This window comes from Pundamilia nyererei, unplaced genomic scaffold (genome assembly GCF_000239375.1).
Source record: "Pundamilia nyererei isolate P.nyererei 1_Seehausen unplaced genomic scaffold, PunNye1.0 scaffold00035, whole genome shotgun sequence".
NCBI lineage: Eukaryota > Metazoa > Chordata > Actinopteri > Cichliformes > Cichlidae > Pundamilia > Pundamilia nyererei.
In genome coordinates, this window is record NW_005187436.1 from 892,847 (window position 1) to 905,351 (window position 12,505).

At 43.2% G+C, this 12,505-nt stretch overlaps 1 protein-coding gene across 1 annotated transcript in view; it reads left to right on the forward strand.

The window, feature by feature from the left end:
* vwf (von Willebrand factor) overlaps positions 1-12,505 on the forward strand; it is a 21,684-nt gene that overhangs the window by 5,124 nt on the left and 4,055 nt on the right. The window contains 30 exon segments of the mRNA XM_013910063.1: positions 502-817; positions 920-1,014; positions 1,216-1,367; positions 1,455-1,558; positions 1,638-1,776; positions 1,896-2,030; positions 3,334-3,480; positions 3,567-3,707; positions 4,240-4,338; positions 4,431-4,587; positions 4,850-5,017; positions 5,124-5,259; positions 5,424-5,733; positions 6,207-7,371; positions 7,458-7,562; positions 7,913-8,056; positions 8,141-8,284; positions 8,409-8,573; positions 8,704-8,750; positions 8,840-9,017; positions 9,216-9,457; positions 9,546-9,735; positions 9,856-10,197; positions 10,300-10,538; positions 10,763-10,865; positions 10,985-11,056; positions 11,313-11,417; positions 11,531-11,736; positions 11,818-11,967; positions 12,055-12,171. Coding sequence (XP_013765517.1) covers positions 502-817; positions 920-1,014; positions 1,216-1,367; positions 1,455-1,558; positions 1,638-1,776; positions 1,896-2,030; positions 3,334-3,480; positions 3,567-3,707; positions 4,240-4,338; positions 4,431-4,587; positions 4,850-5,017; positions 5,124-5,259; positions 5,424-5,733; positions 6,207-7,371; positions 7,458-7,562; positions 7,913-8,056; positions 8,141-8,284; positions 8,409-8,573; positions 8,704-8,750; positions 8,840-9,017; positions 9,216-9,457; positions 9,546-9,735; positions 9,856-10,197; positions 10,300-10,538; positions 10,763-10,865; positions 10,985-11,056; positions 11,313-11,417; positions 11,531-11,736; positions 11,818-11,967; positions 12,055-12,171 — 5,813 coding nt within the window.

Sequence of the window (12,505 nt, forward strand, 5' to 3'; positions counted from 1 at the left end):
TTTTTTTATAGATCATTTCATTTTCAGTAATATTTTTAGATAATTTTACAAGCATGTCCTCTGCAGGATCTATGGTTTTCATTTATGTTAATGTTAGGGTCACCCTAAAATCTTGAGACTCTTGAGAATTTGAAGACTGCTTTGGATTACTGTCTTATTGTAGACATCATGTTTTTTTTTTAAAGTTTTGGTTTCTTGACTGAATTTGCAGAATTTTACTGGAAACTATTCTTCCTCTTCCTGTGCAATGTTTCCTGTGCCACTGTCTGCTACAGCAAGCAGAATATATCCTCCCCCATGTTGGCAAAATGTTTCTTTCCTCAAATGGTGCCATTTCTTTCTCCTGATATATTTTTGTGGTTATTATGATTATTTAAGAACTAAATATGACATTGTTTTTCACCACTAAGTTTCAGATTTTTGTGGATTACGTGAGAGTGCTATTTATTTTCTGATAATGTTTCCATTCAGACCCGGTTTGTGTATTAGTGCTGCACAGTTCAATAGTGCAATATCTCTAATGGGTTAGTGAGAATAAATGACTAATCCTCCCTGATATGGTGTTCACAGCGCTGGAGTGCACAGGAGGACAGGTGTATGAGGCATGTGGGAGTGTGTGTGACCGGACTTGTGGTTCTCTATCTGGCGCTGAGGCTGGCTGTGAGGGGGAGAGGGTGTGTGAGGAGGGCTGTTTCTGTCCCACTGGGAAGTACCTGAGTTCCTCAGGTGAATGTGTGACGGCTGACCAGTGCACCTGCCTGCATGATGGACAACTCTACCAGCCTAATGATGTCTATGCAGATCACAACAGTATTTGGTCAGTGACTATGCATGCTTATGCACAACTTTAAACTCTAAACAGCTGCTGTGGTTTACTGTTTTATCATTTTTGCCATCTTGTCTTTGCTTATGAGTGCAGCTACTGTGAGAAGGGCTCCATGCGGTGTAGCTCCACTGAAACGTCTTCATTGCTCTCTGACCTCTTCTATGATGATGACCCAGCACCATCCAGAGGTATAACTGAGTGTTTTAGTTCCTGAACCTTTTTCATGATAATGGCTAGTAAAAAACAAGCAGTTCTCATTAATAGTTCTCATTTGACAGTTGAACCCTGAACAACTTGATCAGTGTGTCTCGGGCAAATGTTTGATTTTTGTCATGAAGCTTGCTTGATTGTTGTTTTTTTTTAAATTAATTCGTTTTTTATGTATCCAGAGCGTCGGTCAACACAGTGCCCTCCTCCGCTCATTCGCGCTGAGTGTAATGCAGGAGAAAAGGGTCTGGAGTGTGCAAGAACCTGCCAAAATCTGGATCTGCCTTGTGTCAGTCTTGCCTGCATCCCAGGCTGCCTCTGTCCACCTGGCACTGTAGGGGGTTTGTTATGTTGTGTGCATGCTGTAAGTAACAAAGTGAGCATATAAAGTGATTTGATTGATTAATCAAGCTGATTTCAGGTGCGTCACCGCAGAGAATGCATTACACCGGAGCAGTGTCCCTGTTACCATAACAACAGGCCATATGCAACAGGACAGACCATCTCTGTGGATTGCAACACCTGGTAAAATGCTTGTTAATATATTTGTCCATTAAAGGAAATACCTCTACTGTGTTTGCTTAGCAGGTGTCCTGTTTTGCAGTGTGTGCAAGAACAGAAAGTGGCAATGCACGGAGAAAGTGTGTGATGGTGTGTGCCGCACCGTGGGGGAAGGGCATTACATCACTTTTGATGGCTTAAAGTACTCTTTCCCTGGCCTCTGCCAGTATGTCCTAGTCCAGGTAAGAGACTGAGAAGGACTTCCAAAAAGGGCGCCAAAGTGAACTGCAGACTATGAAGTACATGCACTCTTTGTTAATCAGGTCCTGTCCTATCTTTCTCTACTTGCACATATCAATAGGATATGTGTAGTGGGGAAGACGGTTCCTTCAGGGTGCTGGTGGAAAACGAGGCCTGTGGAATTGTGGGACACCGCTGTGCAAAAGCTGTCACAATCTTCTACCAGGGAGGGTTAATAATAATGCAGCATGGAGAGGTAACACACAAACATTCATTTATACTGATTCACATCAACACATGCAACTTATTAAGTGATTTGTTGTATTAGTGCAAAGTCCAAATGGATTTATAATCTTGTAACATGTAAAAAAGTGTAAAACTTGAAATAATGTCTTTACTCTCGAGAGAGGCTATTAACCAAACATGTTGTTAACGTTAACTTACTTGAATATTTATCTAAAGACTGATATTCATTCATTCACAAAATTCATTCTAGATGTTTGGCTTTTAAACATTATATTTATAATTTAGGCATTTCAACAGTACAATTATTAGTGGAGGCTGTGTCATGGTCCGGGGCAATGTTGGCCCAGTATTCTTAGTTTTCGTGTGTTTTGTATTTTGTTCTTTATTTATGCCTTGGTTCCTAGGTTGTTCTGTTAAGATTACCCCCTGTGTGCCCCTCTGTGTATCTGTGAACCCTCGTTTCCCCTCCTTGTGTTATATTCCATGTTTCCCCCAGCCCGTTATGTCTGTGCTCTCTCTCTCTTCCTGTCTGAACCTCTGTGTACTTCCTGTTTTACTTTGACAGTCTATCGTCAGTATGCGTCATGTTGGGTTCACTCCTGCCCCATCTCATTACGATTATCTGTGTCAGCTGTGTTCCCTGTGTGCTCCCACTTCCCTTGTTAACCCTCTGTGTATTTATGTCCGCGTCCCCCTCAGTTCAGTGTCGCGTTCTCCGTCATGACTGTGTGCCCCTCCGTGTGTCTTCTCATAAGTCAGTTCCTTTATGACTTCCCAGTTTAGTTTCATATTATTTTGTATCGCCTTTATCTTCTGTCAGCAATAAAGCTGTATTTTGAGTTCAGTCCTGTTTTCCCGTGAGTTTGCGTTTGGGTCCTCATCCTGCCTGCACACAGCCTAATCATGACAGGCTGTGGCTAAAGAGGTACAGCAGGTCATCTACAAATCGGAAGACTGGTGATTTGAGCCCTGGCTGATCCAGTATATATGTATACAGTATACAAAGCACTTAAACACCAAAAAACAAGGTGCTTGTGTGAATGAGACATGTTGTCTAAAGACCCTTGAGTGCTCAAGTACAGTAGAAACGTGCAGTTTGATGCAAAACCACAAACTGTCTTGTATATTTCAGCAGTTAGATTCAACTAAAAGTTTTTTTAGTTGAATGTAAAGCAGGACACAAGTACATTTATAACTTGTGTCCTGCTTTACTCAGACACTCTGCAAACGAACTTAGTCAAGTTGTAAGCTTTTGAGACTTGACCTCTCAGTATCCCAAATGCACCTGTAATGATGACCTTTCTGTCTTTCAGGTGAAGATGAAGAGGCCGGTGCAGCAGGGCTCACAGGTGGAGATTGTCCGATCTGGTCACTTTTACACTCTGCAGCTGGGGAAACACATTTCCCTCAGCTGGGATATGGGAACCCGCCTCCTGGTTCACATCTCACCTGAATACAGGGTACTGATGTATTATGACTAATTGTGACCGCTTGAATCTTTTTCATTTTAGTCATAATATAAAATATTAAATATTATTGCGTGTAGGGTCGGGTGTGCGGCTTGTGTGGTAACTTTGATGGGAATGTAAACAACGACTTGATGAGCAGTAACCACCAGCTAGAGGTGGATTCTTCACACTTTGGGAACTCCTGGAAGGTCATTCCCAGCTGTGCTGATCTCACAAAGGTAAAGTCTAGACTTAAAGGGCTGGCTTGCTGAATGGAAAAATTAATATTTTCTCTCTACTAATGTTAGGAAAATCTGCTGATGTTTTGTGTGTCTAAAAGAAAAAATATGTCATTATCAGTAGCTTAAAAATCCTACATCGGATGATCTCTAATATTTAGATCTGTCTCTGAGCATTGTACTTCACCAGGACTGTTTGTGGGCTTACAGGACTGAAAATTAGATTTCTTTCAGTGTCAGCGTTATTCATTATATCCCACCGAGAAACATTAGAAATATATTGAGATCACAGTGACTGATCTACTTGAAAATCTCTGCAGGCGACCAACTCATAGTAGTGTAAGGACTAAAATGAATCATTCGCATACATTTTTTATGTTATTACAATGAAGTCAAGTATGGTGACGATTGCAGTTCTTTGCATATATTTCAGTAGTGCACTGGCACAGAATAGATAGAGACATTCTACAATAAATTCACAAAGAGATAAACTATGTCGCACCAATTTGCTGTTTTTATTTTATGTGTGTAGATACCTGCTCCTTGCACCGACAACATTGTCAAACTGGTAACAGTGGAGCAGTCGTGCCGTATCCTCACTGGTTCCCTCTTTAAAGAATGCAACAGTCAGGTGAGCAATTACAGGCAAACTTTAACTGATCAAGTGAGATGCTTTGACGGGTTTATACTCTTTACCCTCTACCTCTGCCTGTGTGTCTGTAGGTGGATGCAGAGCCTTATGTAGAGATGTGTGTGGAGGCAGCATGCTCGTGCCCATCAGTGGGTGACTGCCAGTGCTTCTGTGATGTTATTGCCGCCTATGCACAGGCTTGCTCAGAGAGTGGTGTATTCGTCAACTGGAGATCAAATGATCTTTGCCGTGAGTATGAAGAATTCATTATGATATAAAAAACACAAGTCATAACTGCTTGACCAAACTAACAAAAATAATCGAAGTCGCATCTAGTTTTTTGTGCTAAAAGTCATGATTTTACTCATAATATCAGAATGCAGATTGCACATTTTTATCAGTAGTCTAATATCACAATTATTATAAAGTTATCTTTATAATAATAAAGTTATTTTTTTGTAGCTAAGTGAAATGACTGAAAAGTGCATGCTACAATGTTCTGATTCCTTAGCACTGAGCTGTGAGGAGCTGAATCCTAGAATCCCAGGTGTAGGGGAGGAGTTATGTCAGTGGAGATACAATACCTGTGGTCCTGCCTGTCCAGTCACCTGCCAACATCCAGATCCCCTCCAGTGTTCGCTCACATGTGTGGAAGGCTGCCATGCCTACTGCCCTCCAGGTATCAACAAACACTAAATGAATGCTTTCAGGATTTATATATCGCACGAATGTAACGGGACAAAAATATATTGTGGGGATTTTTACACTGACTTTGATGTTCTTAGGACAACTCCTGGATGAGGTGGCCATGCGATGTGTTGAACCCTCGCATTGTCAGGTGTGTATGCATGAGGGTCAAAGAATCTCCCATGGGAACAAGGTCATCCTGAATCACAATGACCCCGACCAGTGCAGGATATGGTAATACTTCATCACAACATTTCCTCATGAGTTTGAATATTTCGGTTTTCTGCTTCTCACCAGGCTTGGCTTACATAGAACCGAGGTTACCCTGGTAACCAAATGTTTGGTGATGAATGCTTTGCAATTATATTTCATGATGCTTTGTTGTTTCTTTACTATAGTCATTGTGACAACAACACATTAAGCTGTGAAGCGTGTGCCTCCTCCACCATGTTCACAACTCCCACACCGACGCCCACCTATGGCACCTTCACAACAATTCCCTTCACCACGTTGATGCCTGAGGGCACGTGTGACCGTGCCATGGACCTAGCATTCTTACTGGATGGATCAGAAGCTCTGACTGAAGATGAATTTGAGGCTGCAAAACAGTTCATACTTGGGGTGGTTGAACGATTCCGCATGGGCTCAGCTCACACTCGAGCAACAGTGCTACTCTACCACTCTGGAGTCAAAACATATGATCTGCAGGTAGTTAAACATTGCACGCGTGTGTGACTAAGCAAGTGGGTATTTTTGCACAAAATATGGAAAATCTGCAAAATCTGTCTGTAAGGAGTTTAATTTTGGTGTGTTCATGAGTTTTGGTTGCGTTGATACAGAAACATGTGATACACATGTTTGTGTTGGTGTTCTAACTATCAGTAATTCATGTTTGAGTAAAATAAGAATGAAAAAGATTTTAAAGTGTTATTTCTGCTGTAATCAATCCAGTCAGAGTTAATATACTAAAAAAACATAAATTTGTATATACAGCCATCTAAATTCAGCAAAAAAGTGGAAACTAAAATGCAACAGGAAGCAAGTGGATGCATTGAATAATGCTGATGACTAATCAAGCTTGGTAAAAAGCAGCTTTTTTGGCTCACTGAAACTGATTCATAGTAAAAGTCTACATGTGAATACTTGATCTACTATTTTTCCTCCCTCTCTTATGCCTCTAGGTTCAGAAGTGGATATTTAAGAAGACTGTGCGTGAGCTTCATTACACAGGAGGAGATGCCGCTTTCATGGATGAGGCCGTCAAATATCTGGCTATCAACATCTATGACAAGAACAAGCGTGAGAACGCCGGCCGCATTGCCATTATCTTGGCTGCTAGTCCCAACCCTCGCCCTATCCGTTCCATTGTAAAGATGCTCCGAAAGAAGGCCATCACCACCCTGACAGTGGCACTGGGTCCTGGGGTAGATATGTCACAAATTACTGAAATCTCCAAGGCCAATCCTGATAACAGGGCCTATGTGCTGAGCAGCACAGGTGAGCTGCCTGATCGGCTGGTGGAGCTGACAGATTACCTCTGCACCTTAGGAATGGAGCCTGAGGTGGTGAAACCTCCAGCACCAAAGACCACAGTGGGTAAACCTCAAAAGACCACAACCACCACTTCCCCAGTTCTTCATCTGGAGACAAAACCCACACGGCGCCTCCCCAACACTCCTGAAGCTACAGCACCATCTGGCCTATCGCCCACTACCACATCGCCATCTGTTCTTTCTCCAACCAAAGATGTAACATTTATCATAGAAGGCTCTGATGCTGTTGGTGAAATAAACTTTAACAAGTCGCTCCTCTTCCTGGAGGAAGTTATCACAAAACTGACAGAGGAGGAGGAGTTGATTCGCATCACTGTGATCCAATACTCAGTGACAGTCACTGTGGAGATCAGTCGGTGGGAGATAAGGCAGCACAGAACCCGCCTGCTGGAACGCCTGAGGGAGGTTCGTTGGAGGGGTGGTAGTAAGACAAACACTGGAGCAGCTATCACTACCACTTTTCAAGAAATGGCTACGGTCCAGCCTTCTCTTCGTCCAACCCCACCTCAGCTGGTTTTCCTTGTGACAGAAAACCCACCAACTGACACAGTAACGCGCCCACCATCTACCAGCGTCCAGACTCATGTGTATCCCATTGGTGTTGGACCAAAGATACAAGAAATGGACTTGATTCAGTTCAGTTTTCCTCAGCGTCCATTAATGGTGGAGGACTACAGCCATCTGTCTAGCGTGGTCCACCGCGTAGTCAACATCACACGCACCACAGTCAGACCCCGCTCACCAACACTGCCACCACTAGTTGTCCCAACACATGCCAGCTTGCCAGTCTCAGGTACCATAACAGAAATGTTTATTCTCATCAAACAGTCCTCAGGGATTTCTTAGTCTATATTAACTTGGAGTCTTATATTTGCACAGTGCCGTGTAAGAAGCCTCTGGATGTGCTGTTCCTGCTGAAGTCTGGAGGGCAGCTTGAGGACATGAAGACATTTGTTAAAGCTTTTATCAGTAATGCTGACATAGGTAGGTGTGATGCAGCTCTTATATGCAGATTTTTCTCACTGGTGTGTTGTTATTAATTTAGTTTGCAATCACTGTTTTTAGCAGGGGGTTTTTTCTTCAGAAATGCAGCATGTTTAAGGGCCAAATAGGCTCTAAGAAAAATATTGAAGTATGTCTTTTTCCCCAACTGATATTTACCAGATTTCCATGAGAACAATACAGTTACTAAATTGCTTTAGTTTATTCGTGTTAGATCAAATCATATATATATATTTTTTAGCATTATTGACCTTGAAAGAACAATATTACTCATGTTTAAATTATTAAAGAAGCACCTTTTTACAGTGAGTTCTGTGTTTGTATGTGTGCAGGGCTCAGTGGCACTCTTGTGAGTGTTGTGCAGTATGGAGACACCAACACAGCAGAATTCCTATGGAGTGATCAACAGAGCAAATCAGACCTCCTGAGGATGGTGGAGAGAATTACTACAAGGACTCCTGCAGCCCCTAAACTAGGTAAAGGAGCTTGCTTAAACTAATATGCACACATATTTAGACAGATGCACAATCACATGCAGTCATTTTTCTCACTTTTTGCAGGGTCTGCATTGAGATTTGCTGTGCAGACATCGATCTCACCAATCAGTGGTGGAAGAGTTGGTGTAGCCAAGGCTGTGGTGATGCTGGTGATGGACAAATCAACTGATGATGTTGGGGAAGCAGCTAATGAGGCACTGGCAGCAGGTAATTAAATCATCATTAACACACTGGATTCCTCAGTAAAAACTTCAGTTGGTATGTTTCCATCCTTCATCTTTCTCTGTCATAGCTGTGGTGTAGCTTCACTGATAAGATTGTCTTCCCTCAGGTGTATCAGTGTTCCCAATTGGGATTGGACCAGACTATGACAAGAGTGAACTTGGAGTGCTTGGTCACCAGGGCAACCAAGACAACACTCTCCATCTGAACAGCATGGATCAGTTACTGATGTTGCTGACTCTGGACAGGAGTTACACAGAGAGAATCTGCAGAGGTGCTTACAGGCAGAGACACATACATTAAATCTTCATTACATAGCGATGATAGAAATTGACAGTAATGGAAATGTTATGTGCTCTGTTATATATATTTTATTTATTTTAAAATTGTATGTATTTTTTTAGCTGGTCCACCAGGAGTGTGTGTTGATGATAATGGAAATGAGAGAAAGGTGAGTACTGTCTGCTAGATACAACATTAATGTAACCTTTTACAAGATTTACTTTTAGCAAACTGTGCATCTCTCTCTTCATGCCTTAGCCTGGTGAGTCATGGCTGCTGGAGGATGGCTGTCACTCCCTCCTCTGCCACCCCAGTGGGGCGGTGACAGTACAGAATCACAAAGTCAGCTGTGACAGATTGGAGCCTCCAGCCTGCAGAAACAACATGCCACCTGTTAAAGTCCAGGAGACTTGCAACTGCCACTGGGAATGCCCTTGTACGTACATCCAAAGGATCCAATAGCCTCTTAGGTCTAGTCCATCTATATAAAGTGTGGACTATTTGTGTACTTGCTGTTAACAATGAATGCTGGGAGCTAACACTCCTTTCTATTTATACTAAGTGTTAATAGAGCACAAGATTCTGGCTCCTGTACAAACACATGTTTTCCCTCCTGCCTCAAATGTATTGACAGGCATGTGTATGGGCAGCTCCACCAACCATGTAGTGAGGTTTGATGGCCTGGCACTTAGGCTGGATGGGGAGGGTTTGTGCTCCTATACACTTCTCACTGTCAGCAGAGGCTCCAGTGAAGGGTCAGAGGTCAAACTCCACACTGGACCTTGCCAAGACTCGGCAAACTACCACCAAGTCTGCATGAAAGCCATGGAGGTGATCCATGGCTCATATAGGGTGCTGCTGAAGGATGACATGACGGTAAGATATATGATATATGTTATGTTTAAGAAGTCTGCATTAACTGTAAGGATTTGCTCATTTATTTTGCATATGTTTATTTGAGCAGGCCATGATTGGAGAGGAAGAGCTTGCACTGCCGTGGCGGCACTCTGGCATTGAGCTGGTGCGTTATGGCGGAGTGATGCTGCAGCTGAAATCGGATCATGGCTACGTTCTGAGTTTCACACCTCAGAGCAATGAGTTTACCATCACATTACTCAGCTCCACTACGACAGGACACACTGCTGGACTTTGCGGTAACTTATATAAAGAGCCCACATTTGTCAAATATATGACAAAAGTCAGCATGTCTCACCCAGTGGCTTTCTGTATTTGTCTTTTTATTCTGATAACTGCCCCAAATATTGTTTTATCAGGTGGCTGTGGGGAGGAGAAGTTGAATGTCCTTTCTTTACGCAATGGCACCTCGACCACCGACCAACCAGCTTTCATCTTAGACTGGACTGTAGCTGTAGAGCACGGTGTGTGCCTGCCAAGACGGAGGGCGGTGTGTGCATCTGGAGCGGCGATGGGATGTCAAGCTCTACGTTCCGAGGTGTTCGAACCATGCCATGCATATATTCCCGTTCAGGTTTTCCTCACCAAGTGTGAAGAGCAGGCATGTGAGGAGTCAGATGTGTGCGAGCTCATTTCAGCCTATGCACGCCTCTGTAGACAAAGAGGTGTGTGTGTGGACTGGAGGAGCCCTCACCTCTGCCGTGAGTAATTTTCTGATTTGCAGACGAGTTTATCTTCTACTCCAGCGAAAACATTTTAATACCTGAGCCTAGATCTAAACTTAACACTGTTCTGTGTTGCAGCGTTACAGTGCCCGAGTTCCATGGAGTATGATGCATGTCGGACAGGTTGCGTGCAGGACTGTGGTAGCATACAGTCGTTGCCAGGCGACTGGTCGGTTGCTAGGAGTAACGAGTCATCCTGTATGGACACGCCGACTGAAGGCTGTTTCTGTGCTGAAGGCACAGTTTTGAATCAGGGACGGTGTATACCACCAGAAGCATGTGGACAGTGTGTTGACCATCATGGGCACACATACACGGTGAGGCACAAAACAAGAAAAGTGTGACTGAATCTGTTAGGAAGCAGTGACGCAAAATCAAGTTCTTAGTTAAAATAAATAAACACATATGCTGTTGGAATACTATCAGGCAAACACTTAGAGAACAGGTTAGAGAATAAAATGTGATTTGATTGCCCTCTAGTGTTTATTTCTAATATGACCAACTTCACAACACGAGCCTGGTTTTGTCTGTGTTTGTACAGTATATGCAGAGTTGGGTACCAGAAGAGAACCCATGTTTGATTTGCATGTGTTTGGATCAGCAACGGATCAACTGCACTGACCGGCCCTGCAACAATGTCAGAAGTCAGAAACCCTTCTTTTGCTCCTCATTATGCTCTTTGCGTCTGCTTTTGTAGTGTTACTAAAGAAGAAGAAGAAAAACTGCCATCTTTTTTAAATTAATCATGTGTATCTGTTTGTAGCTCCAGTGTGTGGACCTTGTGAGGTCCTCAGAAAGAAGACAGAGTCCAAGTGCTGCCCAGAGTATGAGTGTGGTATGTAAAAAAGGATAGTCTCTATTTGCAACAAGGAGCAGCTTTACTATACTGCGTGGTCAGTCACTCAGTGTAGTTATTAAATTATTATGGTCCAAATAGCTCAACTTTAACTTCTAATAACTAATAACATAGTTACTCCTAATTCATTCCCCAGTATCTATCCTCATTTTTTTTATACTTTGTTGGATAGTGTTACCAAATGTATATCATGTGTCCAACTTGCAACACACTGAGCCATGCTGTCACTTTCCAGTTTGTGATCTAGTGAGCTGTGACCTGCCTGAGGTTCCCCGCTGTGAGGACGGTCAGACTGTGGTCCTGAAAAACCCCGGGGAATGTCAGCCTATACACGAGTGTGGTAAGTCATTAATACATTCTCTATGATGCTCCGGCCCCACGGGTAAACACACACATAGTCATGAAACAGAGCGCATGTTGACACAGCCGTATTCACCTCTTTTTCTGTCTCAGTGTGCAAAAAGGAAGAGTGTCCTCTTCAAGCTCCCCCCAATTGTACACCACATCGCCATCTGTCGGTGAGAAAGACAAAGTGCTGCGACGTGTTTGAATGTGACTGCAGCTGCCAAAACTCCACCCACACCTGTCCCACTGGGTTCATCACGTCCTCCACTACCAACGATTGTGGGTGCACAGAAACCAACTGCCTGCCAGACAAGGTGAGTGTATTTTTGGATTCAAATCTGAGTGCAATATGTTTGTTGTTTGTCCTGCAAGCTTTATGTCCTCTGTGTCTCTAGGTGTGTGTGGTTGGTGGAGTGGTTCACTCAGTGGGGAGTGAATGGGAGCAAGGTTGTGAGAAGTGCATCTGCACCGAGCTGCAGGACAAAGACACGTCTCTCCATGTTGCACAGTGCAAACCGCCTGTTTGTGACCGGGCCTGTCCTCTGGTGAGATTCACAGAGACACCAAAGACGCATATTTAGCTTGTGCTTCTAAAGTGATACATTCCTATATATATTTAATATGTATTTCAGGGCTCAACATACACTTCATCAGAAGGAGAGTGCTGTGGAAAGTGCACACCAACCAGCTGTGTGGAGTCAGGGGGAGAGATGCGAGGGGACACACTTATCAGTGGAAAGCTTAGACAAGTACGTGTGTGTAGAAATCAGACATGCCTGAAGGATATGTGCAAATAATTATTGCTGCATAATTATGAATCTCAAAGTGTTTGAGTCAGTGAGGGACAAGAAGTCACTCAGCAAACTGCTCTCCATCACTGACAACCCATTGCACCAACTCCAGTCCACTAGAGAGCCAGCAGAGCTCCTTCTCCACCGGACTTATTAAAGCCGACTGCCATAAAGAATGCTTCAGGAAATCCATCCTGCTATTCTCTATAAAGCCGTACAACATGTCTCCTTTTTGTACCACTATCAAACCTAGTGTACATGTTATTCATTAATGCTACAATGGCTTGCAAAA